At 35.5% G+C, this 18,718-nt stretch overlaps 1 protein-coding gene across 2 annotated transcripts in view; it reads right to left on the reverse strand.

The window, feature by feature from the left end:
• Window positions 1-13,745: 13,745 nt before the first annotated feature.
• Window positions 13,746-18,718, reverse strand: part of LOC127857688 (uncharacterized) — a 45,382-nt gene continuing 40,409 nt past the window's right edge. For both annotated transcript variants that reach the window (XM_052394310.1, XM_052394309.1), the window contains one exon: window positions 13,746-18,381. In XM_052394310.1, coding sequence (XP_052250270.1) covers window positions 17,606-18,381 — 776 coding nt within the window. In that variant the 3' untranslated portion in view covers window positions 13,746-17,605. The remainder of the gene's footprint in view (window positions 18,382-18,718) is intronic.

The raw sequence follows: 18,718 nt of genomic DNA on the forward strand, positions 1-18,718 counted from the left end.
TTTGGATGTAAATAACTGATCTGAAAAAGGGAGGTAATTCAAATATTAAAAAATGGCTATTTTCAGCTGGAATCCGCAGAAAGCTCTTACAGTGATTTGGCTGTCGGACATCCAGTTTGTTATTATTTTATCACGTTACTCTTACCGTTACATGTTATTTGAGTGTTTCTCATGTTCTTAGTGTCTTATGTATGCTTAAACAGTTGTATTAATGTAAGAAAAGGAGGAAAATAGACAAAAATCAAGGACATTGGCACTCCGCAGGCTGAAAAATCAACTATTTTTCTCAAAAATTAGGTCCAGACATGTTGGGAAAGGTATCGGCTGTGCAAATAAGATGTATATAAGCATGAGCAGAGTGTTTACAGGGTTTCAAAAAGGATTCAGGAGACATTTTAAGTGTGTCTTTCTTAGAACTCTGAAATCATGAATTATCAGTGTAATAGGAGGAAAGTGTCACTTCGGGTTAAGTGTTTGGTGTGAAGAAAGACAGTCTTTTTTGCAAAACAGTCGATTGAAAACAGTCTGTTTTTTTAGGAATTGTCTAAAATACTAGAAAAAGATGCTTTAACAGTTATGAAAAAGAGTAATTGGTGTCCTTAATTGGTAAACGACAATTTTTTTTTACACAGCCGGCCTGTGAAATGTATTTTTTTAAGATTTTACACCAACGTCCAGTCAAGAAATGGGATTGGATGAGCTCAGTTTTCATAATTTGGATGTTAATAACTGATCTAAATAAGGGAAATGATTCGAATATTGAAAAATGGCTATTTATGTCCCCAGTCTATTCTGAGGGACATATTGTTTTTGCCCTGTCTGTTCGTTTGTTCGTTGGTTTGTTTGTTTGCGTCACACTTTTACATTTACCATAACTTATGCAATATTAAAGATAGCAACTTGATATTTGGCATGCATGTGTATCTCATGGAGCTGCACATTTTGAGTGGTGAAAGGTCAAGGTCAAAGTCATCCTTCAAGGTTAAAGGTCAAGGTCAAAGGTCAAATTTGGCAATATTGAAGATAGCAACTTGATATCTGGCATGCATGTGTACCTCATGGAGCTGCACATTTTGAGTGGTGAAAGGTCAAGGTCATCCGTCAATGTCAAAGGTCAAGTTCAAAGGTCATATATATGAGGGGGGTGTACAAAGTGTTTCACAAACACATCTTGTTTCAGCTGGAATCAGAAAAAAAGCTCTTAACAGTGAAATGGCTGTCCGACATCGCGTTTGTTATTATTTTATCAGGTTATTCTTACTGTTTCATGTTATTTGAGTGTTTCTCATGTTCTTAGTGTCTTATGTATGCTAAAACAGTTGTATTCATGTAGGAGAAGGAGCAAAATAGACAAAAGTCAAGGAAATTGGCACCCCAGGGGCTGAAAAATCAACTATTTTTTTTAAAAATTAGGTCCAGACATGTTGGAAAAGGTATCTGCTGTGCAAGTAAGATGTATATAAGCATGAGTAGAGTGTTTATAAAAAGGAAAAAGGTTTGAAAGGTGTCTAAAAGGTTCCAGGAGACATTTAAAGAGTCTCTCACTCAGAACTCTGAATGCATGAATTCTCTGAAATAGAAGTAAAGTGTGCACTTTGGGTTAAGTGTTTGATATGAAGAAAGACAGTCTTTTTTGCAGTACAGTTGAGTGAAAACAGTGTGTTTTTGTCAGGAATAGTCTAAAATACTAGAAAAAGATGCTTTTGCAGAAATGAAAAAGAATAATTGATGTCCTTAAGGTAGCAGTACACGGTAGGAAGCAGAAATATGCGAATTGGCCCCGGTCAAAAAGTGAAATATTGGGAAAGGGTTGGTTTCAATGTCAAATTTGAGGGTAATAGGCCTTATTGTACCCCCAAATTGCATTAAATCCTAAGAATATGACCATTTTCAAATGCGAAACTGTGGGGTCATGACCTCTTGTTGTTGTTGTGTTCTTTGTTACTCAGGAAGGGCTACTGCGGTAGGCATATTGTATTTTGGGTTCTTTTTAAGCTGGAATCGCTAGTAGGGTCACGCTGTGAATTATTGCGCGAAAACCACTTGGATACCTGGTATTTATTCATGGTTTGATGGGTTGTGCTATGTTTTGCGTGTACAAATATCATTCCAAAAGCAGGCTATCATTACGTTTCATTCGTCCCCAGCCACTTTCGTACATGGTAAAAAGTTGATTTTGAAGCCCCTTTTTGCGGCCTTGTCATTCTTTCATTTTTGTCATTAGTATCTCCTGTACAGGTTCCATATGCTCTTTTTTTATCTTAAATGTAAGTTTCAGACTACTTGTGTGCAGTGAATGTGTTTTTATGATTGCAGGTTCGTGGTTTTCTGAATTGAGCGTGGTGGAGATCAAGAAGGCGTCCGCGGCTCCGAGAGAGTGTGTGTCTACTGTGGTCTGCTACCTTAAGTGGTAAATGACAAAAAAAATTTACACAGCCTACCTGTGAAATGTATTTTTTTAAGCTTTTACACTAACGTGCAGTGTGGAAATGGGCTTTGATGAGCTTAGATTTCATAATTTGGATGTAAATAACTGATCTGAAAAAGGGAGGTAATTCAAATATTAAAAAATGGCTATTTTCAGCTGGAATCCGCAGAAAGCTCTTACAGTGATTTGGCTGTCGGACATCCAGTTTGTTATTATTTTATCACGTTACTCTTACCGTTACATGTTATTTGAGTGTTTCTCATGTTCTTAGTGTCTTATGTATGCTTAAACAGTTGTATTAATGTAAGAAAAGGAGGAAAATAGACAAAAATCAAGGACATTGGCACTCCGCAGGCTGAAAAATCAACTATTTTTCTCAAAAATTAGGTCCAGACATGTTGGGAAAGGTATCGGCTGTGCAAATAAGATGTATATAAGCATGAGCAGAGTGTTTACAGGGTTTCAAAAAGGATTCAGGAGACATTTTAAGTGTGTCTTTCTTAGAACTCTGAAATCATGAATTATCAGTGTAATAGGAGGAAAGTGTCACTTCGGGTTAAGTGTTTGGTGTGAAGAAAGACAGTCTTTTTTGCAAAACAGTCGATTGAAAACAGTCTGTTTTTTTAGGAATTGTCTAAAATACTAGAAAAAGATGCTTTAACAGTTATGAAAAAGAGTAATTGGTGTCCTTAATTGGTAAATGACAATTTTTTTTTACACAGCCGGCCTGTGAAATGTATTTTTTTAAGATTTTACACCAACGTCCAGTCAAGAAATGGGATTGGATGAGCTCAGTTTTCATAATTTGGATGTAAATAACTGATCTAAATAAGGGAAATGATTCAAATATTGAAAAATGGCTATTTATGTTCCCCAGTCTATTCTGGGGGACATATTGTTTTTGCCCTGTCTGTTCGTTTGTTCGTTGGTTTGTTTGTTTGCGTCACACTTTTACATTTACCATAACTTATGCAATATTAAAGATAGCAACTTGATATTTGGCATGCATGTGTATCTCATGGAGCTGCACATTTTGAGTGGTGAAAGGTCAAGGTCAAAGTCATCCTTCAAGGTTAAAGGTCAAGGTCAAAGGTCAAATTTGGCAATATTGAAGATAGCAACTTGATATCTGGCATGCATGTGTACCTCATGGAGCTGCACATTTTGAGTGGTGAAAGGTCAAGGTCATCCGTCAATGTCAAAGGTCAAGTTCAAAGGTCATATATATGAGGGGGGTGTACAAAGTGTTTCACAAACACATCTTGTTTCAGCTGGAATCAGAAAAAAGCTCTTAACAGTGAAATGGCTGTCCGACATCGCGTTTGTTATTATTTTATCAGGTTATTCTTACTGTTTCATGTTATTTGAGTGTTTCTCATGTTCTTAGTGTCTTATGTATGCTAAAACAGTTGTATTCATGTAGGAGAAGGAGCAAAATAGACAAAAGTCAAGGAAATTGGCACCCCAGGGGCTGAAAAATCAACTATTTTTTCTCAAAAATTAGGTCCAGACATGTTGGAAAAGGTATCTGCTGTGCAAGTAAGATGTATATAAGCATGAGTAGAGTGTTTATAAAAAGGAAAAAGGTTTGAAAGGTGTCTAAAAGGTTCCAGGAGACATTTAAAGAGTCTCTCACTCAGAACTCTGAATGCATGAATTCTCTGTGAAATAGAAGTAAAGTGTGCACTTTGGGTTAAGTGTTTGATATGAAGAAAGACAGTCTTTTTTGCAGTACAGTTGAGTGAAAACAGTGTGTTTTTGTCAGGAATAGTCTAAAATACTAGAAAAAGATGCTTTTGCAGAAATGAAAAAGAATAATTGATGTCCTTAAGGTAGCAGTACACGGTAGGAAGCAGAAATATGCGAATTGGCCCCGGTCAAAAAGTGAAATATTGGGAAAGGGTTGGTTTCAATGTCAAATTTGAGGGTAATAGGTCTTATTGTACCCCCAAATTGCATTAAATCCTAAGAATATGACCATTTTCAAATGCGAAACTGTGGGGTCATGACCTCTTGTTGTTGTTGTGTTCTTTGTTACTCAGGAAGGGCTACTGCGGTAGGCATATTGTATTTTGGGTTCTTTTTAAGCTGGAATCGCTAGTAGGGTCACGCTGTGAATTATTGCGCGAAAACCACTTGGATACCTGGTATTTATTCATGGTTTGATGGGTTGTGCTATGTTTTGCGTGTACAAATATCATTCCAAAAGCAGGCTATCATTACGTTTCATTCGTCCCCAGCCACTTTCGTACATGGTAAAAAGTTGATTTTGAAGCCCCTTTTTGCGGCCTTGTCATTCTTTCATTTTTGTCATTAGTATCACCTGTACAGGTTCCATATGCTCTTTTTTTTATCTTAAATGTAAGTTTCAGACTACTTGTGTGCAGTGAATGTGTTTTTATGATTGCAGGTTCGTGGTTTTCTGAATTGAGCGTGGTGGAGATCAAGAAGGCGTCCGCGGCTCCGAGAGAGTGTGTGTCTACTGTGGTCTGCTACCTTAAGTGGTAAATGACAAAAAAAATTTTACACAGCCTACCTGTGAAATGTATTTTTTTAAGCTTTTACACTAACGTGCAGTGTGGAAATGGGCTTTGATGAGCTTAGATTTCATAATTTGGATGTAAATAACTGATCTGCAAAAGGGAGGTAATTCAAATATTAAAAAATGGCTATTTTCAGCTGGAATCCGCAGAAAGCTCTTACAGTGATTTGGCTGTCGGACATCCAGTTTGTTATTATTTTATCACGTTACTCTTACCGTTACATGTTATTTGAGTGTTTCTCATGTTCTTAGTGTCTTATGTATGCTTAAACAGTTGTATTAATGTAAGAAAAGGAGGAAAATAGACAAAAATCAAGGACATTGGCACTCCGCAGGCTGAAAAATCAACTATTTTTCTCAAAAATTAGGTCCAGACATGTTGGGAAAGGTATCGGCTGTGCAAATAAGATGTATATAAGCATGAGCAGAGTGTTTACAGGGTTTCAAAAAGGATTCAGGAGACATTTTAAGTGTGTCTTTCTTAGAACTCTGAAATCATGAATTATCAGTGTAATAGGAGGAAAGTGTCACTTCGGGTTAAGTGTTTGGTGTGAAGAAAGACAGTCTTTTTTGCAAAACAGTCGATTGAAAAACAGTCTGTTTTTTTAGGAATTGTCTAAAATACTAGAAAAAGATGCTTTAACAGTTATGATAAAGAGTAATTGGTGTCCTTAATTGGTAAATGACAATTTTTTTTACACAGCCGGCCTGTGAAATGTATTTTTTTAAGATTTTACACCAACGTCCAGTCAAGAAATGGGATTGGATGAGCTCAGTTTTCATAATTTGGATGTAAATAACTGATCTAAATAAGGGAAATGATTCAAATATTGAAAAATGGCTATTTATGTTCCCCAGTCTATTCTGGGGGACATATTGTTTTTGCCCTGTCTGTTCGTTTGTTCGTTGGTTTGTTTGTTTGCGTCACACTTTTACATTTACCATAACTTATGCAATATTAAAGATAGCAACTTGATATTTGGCATGCATGTGTATCTCATGGAGCTGCACATTTTGAGTGGTGAAAGGTCAAGGTCAAAGTCATCCTTCAAGGTTAAAGGTCAAGGTCAAAGGTCAAATTTGGCAATATTGAAGATAGCAACTTGATATCTGGCATGCATGTGTACCTCATGGAGCTGCACATTTTGAGTGGTGAAAGGTCAAGGTCATCCGTCAATGTCAAAGGTCAAGTTCAAAGGTCATATATATGAGGGGGGTGTACAAAGTGTTTCACAAACACATCTTGTTTCAGCTGGAATCAGAAAAAAAGCTCTTAACAGTGAAATGGCTGTCCGACATCGCGTTTGTTATTATTTTATCAGGTTATTCTTACTGTTTCATGTTATTTGAGTGTTTCTCATGTTCTTAGTGTCTTATGTATGCTAAAACAGTTGTATTCATGTAGGAGAAGGAGCAAAATAGACAAAAGTCAAGGAAATTGGCACCCCAGGGGCTGAAAAATCAACTATTTTTCTCAAAAATTAGGTCCAGACATGTTGGAAAAGGTATCTGCTGTGCAAGTAAGATGTATATAAGCATGAGTAGAGTGTTTATAAAAAGGAAAAAGGTTTGAAAGGTGTCTAAAAGGTTCCAGGAGACATTTAAAGAGTCTCTCACTCAGAACTCTGAATGCATGAATTCTCTGTGAAATAGAAGTAAAGTGTGCACTTTGGGTTAAGTGTTTGATATGAAGAAAGACAGTCTTTTTTGCAGTACAGTTGAGTGAAAACAGTGTGTTTTTGTCAGGAATAGTCTAAAATACTAGAAAAAGATGCTTTTGCAGAAATGAAAAAGAATAATTGATGTCCTTAAGGTAGCAGTACACGGTAGGAAGCAGAAATATGCGAATTGGCCCCGGTCAAAAAGTGAAATATTGGGAAAGGGTTGGTTTCAATGTCAAATTTGAGGGTAATAGGTCTTATTGTACCCCCAAATTGCATTAAATCCTAAGAATATGACCATTTTCAAATGCGAAACTGTGGGGTCATGACCTCTTGTTGTTGTTGTGTTCTTTGTTACTCAGGAAGGGCTACTGCGGTAGGCATATTGTATTTTGGGTTCTTTTTAAGCTGGAATCGCTAGTAGGGTCACGCTGTGAATTATTGCGCGAAAACCACTTGGATACCTGGTATTTATTCATGGTTTGATGGGTTGTGCTATGTTTTGCGTGTACAAATATCATTCCAAAAGCAGGCTATCATTACGTTTCATTCGTCCCCAGCCACTTTCGTACATGGTAAAAAGTTGATTTTGAAGCCCCTTTTTGCGGCCTTGTCATTCTTTCATTTTTGTCATTAGTATCACCTGTACAGGTTCCATATGCTCTTTTTTTATCTTAAATGTAAGTTTCAGACTACTTGTGTGCAGTGAATGTGTTTTTATGATTGCAGGTTCGTGGTTTTCTGAATTGAGCGTGGTGGAGATCAAGAAGGCGTCCGCGGCTCCGAGAGAGTGTGTGTCTACTGTGGTCTGCTACCTTAAGTGGTAAATGACAAAAAAAATTTTACACAGCCTACCTGTGAAATGTATTTTTTTAAGCTTTTACACTAACGTGCAGTGTGGAAATGGGCTTTGATGAGCTTAGATTTCATAATTTGGATGTAAATAACTGATCTGCAAAAGGGAGGTAATTCAAATATTAAAAAATGGCTATTTTCAGCTGGAATCCGCAGAAAGCTCTTACAGTGATTTGGCTGTCGGACATCCAGTTTGTTATTATTTTATCACGTTACTCTTACCGTTACATGTTATTTGAGTGTTTCTCATGTTCTTAGTGTCTTATGTATGCTTAAACAGTTGTATTAATGTAAGAAAAGGAGGAAAATAGACAAAAATCAAGGACATTGGCACTCCGCAGGCTGAAAAATCAACTATTTTTCTCAAAAATTAGGTCCAGACATGTTGGGAAAGGTATCGGCTGTGCAAATAAGATGTATATAAGCATGAGCAGAGTGTTTACAGGGTTTCAAAAAGGATTCAGGAGACATTTTAAGTGTGTCTTTCTTAGAACTCTGAAATCATGAATTATCAGTGTAATAGGAGGAAAGTGTCACTTCGGGTTAAGTGTTTGGTGTGAAGAAAGACAGTCTTTTTTGCAAAACAGTCGATTGAAAACAGTCTGTTTTTTTAGGAATTGTCTAAAATACTAGAAAAAGATGCTTTAACAGTTATGATAAAGAGTAATTGGTGTCCTTAATTGGTAAATGACAAATTTTTTTTACACAGCCGGCCTGTGAAATGTATTTTTTTAAGATTTTACACCAACGTCCAGTCAAGAAATGGGATTGGATGAGCTCAGTTTTCATAATTTGGATGTAAATAACTGATCTAAATAAGGGAAATGATTCAAATATTGAAAAATGGCTATTTATGTTCCCCAGTCTATTCTGGGGGACATATTGTTTTTGCCCTGTCTGTTCGTTTGTTCGTTGGTTTGTTTGTTTGCGTCACACTTTTACATTTACCATAACTTATGCAATATTAAAGATAGCAACTTGATATTTGGCATGCATGTGTATTCTCATGGAGCTGCACATTTTGAGTGGTGAAAGGTCAAGGTCAAAGTCATCCTTCAAGGTTAAAGGTCAAGGTCAAAGGTCAAATTTGGCAATATTGAAGATAGCAACTTGATATCTGGCATGCATGTGTACCTCATGGAGCTGCACATTTTGAGTGGTGAAAGGTCAAGGTCATCCGTCAATGTCAAAGGTCAAGTTCAAAGGTCATATATATGAGGGGGGTGTACAAAGTGTTTCACAAACACATCTTGTTTCAGCTGGAATCAGAAAAAAGCTCTTAACAGTGAAATGGCTGTCCGACATCGCGTTTGTTATTATTTTATCAGGTTATTCTTACTGTTTCATGTTATTTGAGTGTTTCTCATGTTCTTAGTGTCTTATGTATGCTAAAACAGTTGTATTCATGTAGGAGAAGGAGCAAAATAGACAAAAGTCAAGGAAATTGGCACCCCAGGGGCTGAAAAATCAACTATTTTTCTCAAAAATTAGGTCCAGACATGTTGGAAAAGGTATCTGCTGTGCAAGTAAGATGTATATAAGCATGAGTAGAGTGTTTATAAAAAGGAAAAAGGTTTGAAAGGTGTCTAAAAGGTTCCAGGAGACATTTAAAGAGTCTCTCACTCAGAACTCTGAATGCATGAATTCTCTGTGAAATAGAAGTAAAGTGTGCACTTTGGGTTAAGTGTTTGATATGAAGAAAGACAGTCTTTTTTGCAGTACAGTTGAGTGAAAACAGTGTGTTTTTGTCAGGAATAGTCTAAAATACTAGAAAAAGATGCTTTTGCAGAAATGAAAAAGAATAATTGATGTCCTTAAGGTAGCAGTACACGGTAGGAAGCAGAAATATGCGAATTGGCCCCGGTCAAAAAGTGAAATATTGGGAAAGGGTTGGTTTCAATGTCAAATTTGAGGGTAATAGGTCTTATTGTACCCCCAAATTGCATTAAATCCTAAGAATATGACCATTTTCAAATGCGAAACTGTGGGGTCATGACCTCTTGTTGTTGTTGTGTTCTTTGTTACTCAGGAAGGGCTACTGCGGTAGGCATATTGTATTTTGGGTTCTTTTTAAGCTGGAATCGCTAGTAGGGTCACGCTGTGAATTATTGCGCGAAAACCACTTGGATACCTGGTATTTATTCATGGTTTGATGGGTTGTGCTATGTTTTGCGTGTACAAATATCATTCCAAAAGCAGGCTATCATTACGTTTCATTCGTCCCCAGCCACTTTCGTACATGGTAAAAAGTTGATTTTGAAGCCCCTTTTTGCGGCCTTGTCATTCTTTCATTTTTGTCATTAGTATCACCTGTACAGGTTCCATATGCTCTTTTTTTTATCTTAAATGTAAGTTTCAGACTACTTGTGTGCAGTGAATGTGTTTTTATGATTGCAGGTTCGTGGTTTTCTGAATTGAGCGTGGTGGAGATCAAGAAGGCGTCCGCGGCTCCGAGAGAGTGTGTGTCTACTGTGGTCTGCTACCTTAAGTGGTAAATGACAAAAAAAATTTTACACAGCCTACCTGTGAAATGTATTTTTTTAAGCTTTTACACTAACGTGCAGTGTGGAAATGGGCTTTGATGAGCTTAGATTTCATAATTTGGATGTAAATAACTGATCTGCAAAAGGGAGGTAATTCAAATATTAAAAAATGGCTATTTTCAGCTGGAATCCGCAGAAAGCTCTTACAGTGATTTGGCTGTCGGACATCCAGTTTGTTATTATTTTTTCACGTTACTCTTACCGTTACATGTTATTTGAGTGTTTCTCATGTTCTTAGTGTCTTATGTATGCTTAAACAGTTGTATTAATGTAAGAAAAGGAGGAAAATAGACAAAAATCAAGGACATTGGCACTCCGCAGGCTGAAAAATCAACTATTTTTCTCAAAAATTAGGTCCAGACATGTTGGGAAAGGTATCGGCTGTGCAAATAAGATGTATATAAGCATGAGCAGAGTGTTTACAGGGTTTCAAAAAGGATTCAGGAGACATTTTAAGTGTGTCTTTCTTAGAACTCTGAAATCATGAATTGTCAGTGTAATAGGAGGAAAGTGTCACTTCGGGTTAAGTGTTTGGTGTGAAGAAAGACAGTCTTTTTTGCAAAACAGTCGATTGAAAAACAGTCTGTTTTTTTAGGAATTGTCTAAAATACTAGAAAAAGATGCTTTAACAGTTATGATAAAGAGTAATTGGTGTCCTTAATTGGTAAATGACAAATTTTTTTTACACAGCCGGCCTGTGAAATGTATTTTTTTAAGATTTTACACCAACGTCCAGTCAAGAAATGGGATTGGATGAGCTCAGTTTTCATAATTTGGATGTAAATAACTGATCTAAATAAGGGAAATGATTCAAATATTGAAAAATGGCTATTTATGTTCCCCAGTCTATTCTGGGGGACATATTGTTTTTGCCCTGTCTGTTCGTTTGTTCGTTGGTTTGTTTGTTTGCGTCACACTTTTACATTTACCATAACTTATGCAATATTAAAGATAGCAACTTGATATTTGGCATGCATGTGTATCTCATGGAGCTGCACATTTTGAGTGGTGAAAGGTCAAGGTCAAAGTCATCCTTCAAGGTTAAAGGTCAAGGTCAAAGGTCAAATTTGGCAATATTGAAGATAGCAACTTGATATCTGGCATGCATGTGTACCTCATGGAGCTGCACATTTTGAGTGGTGAAAGGTCAAGGTCATCCGTCAATGTCAAAGGTCAAGTTCAAAGGTCATATATATGAGGGGGGTGTACAAAGTGTTTCACAAACACATCTTGTTTCAGCTGGAATCAGAAAAAAGCTCTTAACAGTGAAATGGCTGTCCGACATCGCGTTTGTTATTATTTTATCAGGTTATTCTTACTGTTTCATGTTATTTGAGTGTTTCTCATGTTCTTAGTGTCTTATGTATGCTAAAACAGTTGTATTCATGTAGGAGAAGGAGCAAAATAGACAAAAGTCAAGGAAATTGGCACCCCAGGGGCTGAAAAATCAACTATTTTTCTCAAAAATTAGGTCCAGACATGTTGGAAAAGGTATCTGCTGTGCAAGTAAGATGTATATAAGCATGAGTAGAGTGTTTATAAAAAGGAAAAAGGTTTGAAAGGTGTCTAAAAGGTTCCAGGAGACATTTAAAGAGTCTCTCACTCAGAACTCTGAATGCATGAATTCTCTGTGAAATAGAAGTAAAGTGTGCACTTTGGGTAAGTGTTTGATATGAAGAAAGACAGTCTTTTTTGCAGTACAGTTGAGTGAAAACAGTGTGTTTTTGTCAGGAATAGTCTAAAATACTAGAAAAAGATGCTTTTGCAGAAATGAAAAAGAATAATTGATGTCCTTAAGGTAGCAGTACACGGTAGGAAGCAGAAATATGCGAATTGGCCCCGGTCAAAAAGTGAAATATTGGGAAAGGGTTGGTTTCAATGTCAAATTTGAGGGTAATAGGTCTTATTGTACCCCCAAATTGCATTAAATCCTAAGAATATGACCATTTTCAAATGCGAAACTGTGGGGTCATGACCTCTTGTTGTTGTTGTGTTCTTTGTTACTCAGGAAGGGCTACTGCGGTAGGCATATTGTATTTTGGGTTCTTTTTAAGCTGGAATCGCTAGTAGGGTCACGCTGTGAATTATTGCGCGAAAACCACTTGGATACCTGGTATTTATTCATGGTTTGATGGGTTGTGCTATGTTTTGCGTGTACAAATATCATTCCAAAAGCAGGCTATCATTACGTTTCATTCGTCCCCAGCCACTTTCGTACATGGTAAAAAGGTTGATTTTGAAGCCCCTTTTTGCGGCCTTGTCATTCTTTCATTTTGTCATTAGTATCACCTGTACAGGTTCATATGCTCTTTTTTTATCTGAAATGTAGTTTCAGACTACTTGTGTGCAGTGAATGTGTTTTTATGATTGCAGGTTCGTGGTTTTCTGAATTGAGGCGTGGTGGAGATCAAGAAGGCGTCCGCGGCTCCGAGAGAGTGTGTGTCTACTGTGGTCTGCTACCTTAATGGTGAAATGAAAAACCATTTATGGCCTACCTGGAAATGTATTGTTTTAAGCTTTTACCTCGTGCCAGTGTGCCCGCCATCGGCTAATGATCTTAATTTCATAATTTGGACAAATACCTGTTTGAAAAATAAATTATTCAAATATTAAAAATGGCTATTTTCAGCTTTGAATCCGCAGAAAGCTCTACATTATTCCTGTAAATCTCAAGTTTATAATTAACAATTTATTCCACATCAAGATAATACATTACATTTTAAATTTGAGTGTCTTCTCATGTTCATAGGTCTTATGTATGCTTAAACAGTTGCATTAATGTAAGAAAAGAGGTAGATAGACAAAAATCAAGGACATTGGCACAAGCAAATGAAAAATCAACTATTTTATAACTTTAAAATTATTAAACATGTTGGAATTATCACTGTGCAAAGAAAATGTATATAAGCATGAATCAGAGTGTTTACAGGGTTTCAAAAGGATTCAGGAACATTTTAAGTGAATCTTTCTTAGAACTTTGAAATCACAATATCAGTGAATGGATGAAAGTGTCACTTCTGGTTAAGTTTATGCTATCTATTAACTACAATCATAAGTTTGCAAAACCTTTAAATAAAACCATAAAGCTTTATTTCATTTGATAACAATTCTGTTGCAATCTTTGTTTACATTTTAAAAATATGAAACTGTAGAATTTCTCTGGAAAAGTAACATCATAACGTCATAAACAGTGAAATTGATCATTTAAATGTTTGACACATTATATTAACAGTTTTACATCACTCAACGTTCCCTGTAAAACACAAGAAAGCACACATTAATTTGGAAGAGTTGTGTTTAAGCTAAACATTTTAATAAAAAATCAACATAGAAAGTGATAATACAATCATAATGTATTATAAGTTCATGCTTAGTTAAATATAAACTGTTTATAGAAAATAAAAGGCAAACTTTGCCATTATTGGCTCATGCATTTGTTTAGTTCTTAGATTATCTGTAAATCTTTAGTTCAAATACATACAAAATTGATAGTATGATAAGCAGTAACATTAAATGGCATACTTAAGTAATGCACTAAATTAAAACCTGCCTTAAACCCTTTCAGTGCGGGAACCGGATTTTAAAGGCCTTTGCAAACAGTTTGGATCCAGATGAGACGCCACAGAACGTGGCGTCTCATCAGGATCCAAACTGTTTGCTGTTCTGATAGTATTCTTTGAAAAAAAATCGAAGAAAATGCTAATTTAGAAATTCTGCAGACGACATTTTAGGCAGACGACAAATTTCCCAGCATGCAAAGGGTTAAACAATAATTTAACAACAGCCTATTATCTAATGCAGCATTTCAGAAACCAGTAATATCGGGAGTATAAATAATATAAGAATATCCCATTAATAAATTTGTCCTTTTTATCGGATATTGAAAAAAGGAACATTTAATTCAATTCAGTCCCATGCATTGTATCCATTGATAAAATTAAATATCTCATAGTTTTCAACATATTTTGTCATTTTAAATACGTTTTCAAATATGTCAAGTAACAAAGATATGCTATTGAAATGTTGAATGAAAGTTTAACGAACCTTACATTGACGACATTAATTAAATATCATGAACAAATCAGACATAAAGAGAACACATTGTCAACATTTTTGTTGGTATTGTATATGCCACTTTAAAATAATGTTTATACATGTACATGTATAATAAAATGAAGCAACTAAACTTGCATTATCTGTAAAATAAAGAGCGATATATAGGAAACACAATGCCTTTCCACTTGCATGTTGTTTAAAAACAAAAATTCTATTCTAATCATTCAACCTTACAATATAAAGGCAATAATATTAACTGAAATAATTATGCATCTTTTAATGAGATTGCATGTTATATTGCATTAATACACTTAAAATCAATGGAGAACAAATTAATGAAACTGTATGGTTAATGCAGTATATTAATGAAGACAACATTGATTTTAAGTCAATCTAAGGTCAACTTCATTCTATCACTTTTTATTTTAAAGATTTATTACTCAACAAGGATTATTAAAACATTCAGGAAAGGTTTACAGATAACCAGTGTTATTTATCATGATAAACGTCCTTCAGAGGTTAACAGGTTACAAAACACACTATATTCAGAGATAAAATGTCATTATGGGCTCAGTTTACTGTTTCTGTAATTTAAGTCAAGAGAAATTCAATCCAAAAGTGTCATTATATTTTGACATTGGGCTGACCTTAACAAATTGTTTGTTGGGAGTTTAACCCGACCCAAATTTTTTAAGGTGGGTAGGTAGGTAGTAATATTTTTTTTTGTTTTTGCTATATGGTATAAAATAATACAAAGATGAGAAACCCTATATGGTACTTGGTGTATTTAAGGACATCTTGTACATGATTAAAAGGCAAACTAATATCTAATGAACATTTATTTTTCAGGTTTAACACTGATGTACATGTTGTCATTTCTTCTATGTCATTTCTTCTAGTGTTCTTATGAACACTGGCTGGTTTTCGTGAACTAAAAAAACAACTCTTGGAAGGCTAACAAACATATCAGTCAGGGGGATTTTAGTGAGTCTGTCGGGTAACTCCAAACAAACAATTTATTAAGGTCAGCCTTGTTCACCACTGAAAATAACCCGAAAGTGAAATAAGGAATTTTATATCAAAATACAACTTTGAAGCTTAGGCATAAAAAAAAATATGCAAACAAAGTAAATCTCTTAACAAGAGATGGTAATTATTAGATTTTAAATTGGGGAAAAAACTAACAAAAAAAGGTTATTCAGCAGCTTAGTAACAAATTAAAATTTGTATAAATCAACAAATCAACATTTGTTCAACTTTTGGCACAAAAACAAAAAAAAAATTTTTTTAAATATGGACATAAACATTTTTTTTTAAATAATGTTATAATAATGAGTTATCAGCATTCAAAAATAATAAATGTATGAAAGGTTTAATCTGAAATAAATCAGTATATTTCTGTTTCTTTGCAGTATAATACTGTTTGACTCACACTCATCACTGCAATAGAGTTGTTTTATCACTGTTAGTTTAACCTTCTTTTGATCCTGACTTATACTAGGGGCTAAGACAAAATAACATTTATATAATGCTTGCATCACATTATTTTATGATATTCAATAAACAAAAATTCTCCCCAAACTGAAATTATTTTCAGAGGAATGACTAGCAGACCAACCAACCATCTGAGCAACAAATCTATTGACAGAGTGACTCTAACATTATCCCTCTACAAGTTTGTTTGCATGAATAATACATGTATCAGGGTTTTTTTTTAGGGAAAGGGGAAGACGCTGGACACTGGGTGAAAGGGGAAAATAGAGTGCAAAAGAGACATATTTGGGTGAAAAATAAAAACTGTTTAATCAAATGTCTATAACTCATCTACTCTGATTTTAGGCAGGTTTTTTGGGGGGTTGTGGGGGATGGGGCCTTTAGCCCTTATGTGGGGGAAATTTTACGCACGATTTTCTACTTTGGGGGGAAAATACTTACTCTCTCATTATAACATTTGTACATGTTTGGACTATATTGATTGCTTTTTTTTATAATTTAGTACGTTTAGCAAGATTAAATTAAAATAGAATTGAGATATTATAATCATGAGACACATCTTTCTATTAAAAAAAAAAAAAATTTTTTAGGGGGAATTTTTTGGACCGGAAAGGGGGAAAAACAGCCTAGTTTGGTGGGGGAAGACGCCGATATTCGGCGTCTGTTATATAAGGTAAAAAACCCCTGTGTATAAGTAACTGCAATAGCCGTGATTCACAGGTATACACGGTAAGTATGTCTTTTTTTCATGCACATTTTTGGGGCCAGCATATATTTTCCCAAATGGGACCAAAAAATTCCCAATTTAAGGTTTAGATATCAACATTAAATTTTATTTCCTCTCCAATCCAGCTCTCTAAGTTGAAACTTACTTAATTTAATATTGAAAACACTTATAATCTTAGTTTTGAAGCATTTGTTAGCAAAACAACAACAACACTACTTTCCCAATTTTAGTTAAAACGCCGCATTTTTCCCCAATCCAAAGTGACATGGCCCCATTCCCAAAATGGTGAAAAATGCACAGCAAAATTAATCAACATTCTTAACAAGCTAATATGGCACAGAATAGCACTTATCAACTAATAGGATCAAAATCAAACACCTGAAACATTATCAGAAAGAACAATTTGTGTTACCATCTGCTAGTTAGAAGGTTTGCTAATTACATTTTGTCAATCATAAGAAAATAATATAAAACAAGAGATGTGTTTGTCAGAAACACAATGCCCCCTACTGCGCCCCTTTAATACATTTTTTTGGGACATTTGACCTTGAAGAATGACCTTGACCTTTCACCACTCAAATTGTGCAGCTCCATGAGATACACATGCATGCCAAATATCAAGTTGCTACTTGTATGTGAAGGGACATAGAAGTTATTAGCATTTTTTGAAACCTATACGCGAAACCTAAACGCAAGTGTGACAGAAGGACGGACAGACGGACGGACGGTCTGATTACTATATGCCTTCCTTCGGGGGCATAAAAACGTAGCCAAAACATGTACATATCAATTTAAAATATGTTTATACAATTAAAATTTAAGAAAATCTAAATGGAATTTGGCTTCTGGATTACTCTTACTGCAAGTGAAGGGCTGATGATGCATTTGGTTTCCATAGCAACACCTTAAACAAAATTGAAAATTCAAAGAAATACACTTCTTTTCAGACTTGTTGTCTGTTCTTATTCTACTATTATTCATACAAAACTGCATCACTTCATTTGGTTCTAAAGGTTAAACGCACAACATAAATATACAGCAGAACTATGAAATGCCTTTTAGAGCTATGAATCAGCAGTAGAGCAATCAAATAGCATTCAGCAGCTTTTAGCTATGAATCACAGCAATAAGCTCAATTTCCCTTAAACATGTGTATGATACCTGTTTATATATTCATTAATGTGATATAAATTGGTCATGGTTACTTTTGTTGCACTGAATAGTCAGTCACAACTCACACATCATGTCGATCCACTGTTTAAGGTTACCCTCCACACATATAAACTAAGCTTTCACCTATTATTTTCCTTTTTTTTTCGGAGCATTTTCATAGTCTTCCTCGTCATCTTTTCGTTTCAAGTCTTTTGTATTTTCATAGTCCTCCAAATCAGCTTTACCATCTGCATCCACTGTTGAATCTCCTTTGGCAGATTTCTCTCCCTTGTGAACTCTTCTTTCAGCCTTACCTATTACATTTCCTTTCTCTATCTCAGCATTTTCATAATCCTCTTCGACAGAGTCACTTAATTCATTGCCAGCTTTCAGGTCAATCTCAACCTTAGAGGCAGCACCACCAGCATTTGTTGTTGGAATTCTTAACATAGGTTTAGTGCCAACTTTTCTTGCTCCTGCGCCTGCGATAGGCTTAGAACCAGTTTTTGTTGTTGCAGTATTTGCAATAGGATTTGCACCTATTACTTTTCCTTTCTCCACCTCAGCATTTTCATAATCCTCTTCGACAGAGTCACTTAGTTCTTTGTCAGCTTTCAGGGCAATCTCAACCTTAGCAGCAGCACCACCAGCATTTGTTGTTGGAGGTCTAACCATAGCTTTTCTTGCTCCTGCGCCTGCAATAGGCTTAGAACCAGTTTTTGTTGTTGCTGGGCTTGCAATAGACTTTGCACCACTTTTAACAAGTTTAACAGTGCTCTCTTTTGTTTTATTTTGGAAAGCAACGTTTTCATATGGCGTATACTCTTCAGCCAAATGTTTGGTCCCAGGAAGTATTGGTGCATCAATTTTGCTGTTCATCTGTTCATAATCTTCAGGCTCGTCCTCGTCAACTTTCGCAGCAACTTTAAAATCAAACAGATTTAAATGCATGTAGGCCATGCAGTAAAATAGTAAAATTAAACAATGTCTTCAAATTTTTAGGACCATGATTTTACACAAAGTAGAACAAAGGCCCAAAGGAGGTCATCTGATGACCCTTGGAACTTAATTGTTCTGAGCAGGTAGTGTTCACAAGGTTAAACAACAGACTCATAAGGAAAACTACCAACACCCGGCAGCAATGTTCCCAAACAAACATCAAACAGTTTCAAACTACCCCAACACCCGGCAGCAATTTTCCCAAACAAACATCAAACAGTTTCAAACTCAGCCCAGATATGTTCTATTATTCAATTCTCT

Source organism: Dreissena polymorpha, chromosome 14 (assembly GCF_020536995.1).
Source record: "Dreissena polymorpha isolate Duluth1 chromosome 14, UMN_Dpol_1.0, whole genome shotgun sequence".
In the NCBI taxonomy this organism is placed as follows: Eukaryota; Metazoa; Mollusca; class Bivalvia; order Myida; family Dreissenidae; genus Dreissena; species Dreissena polymorpha.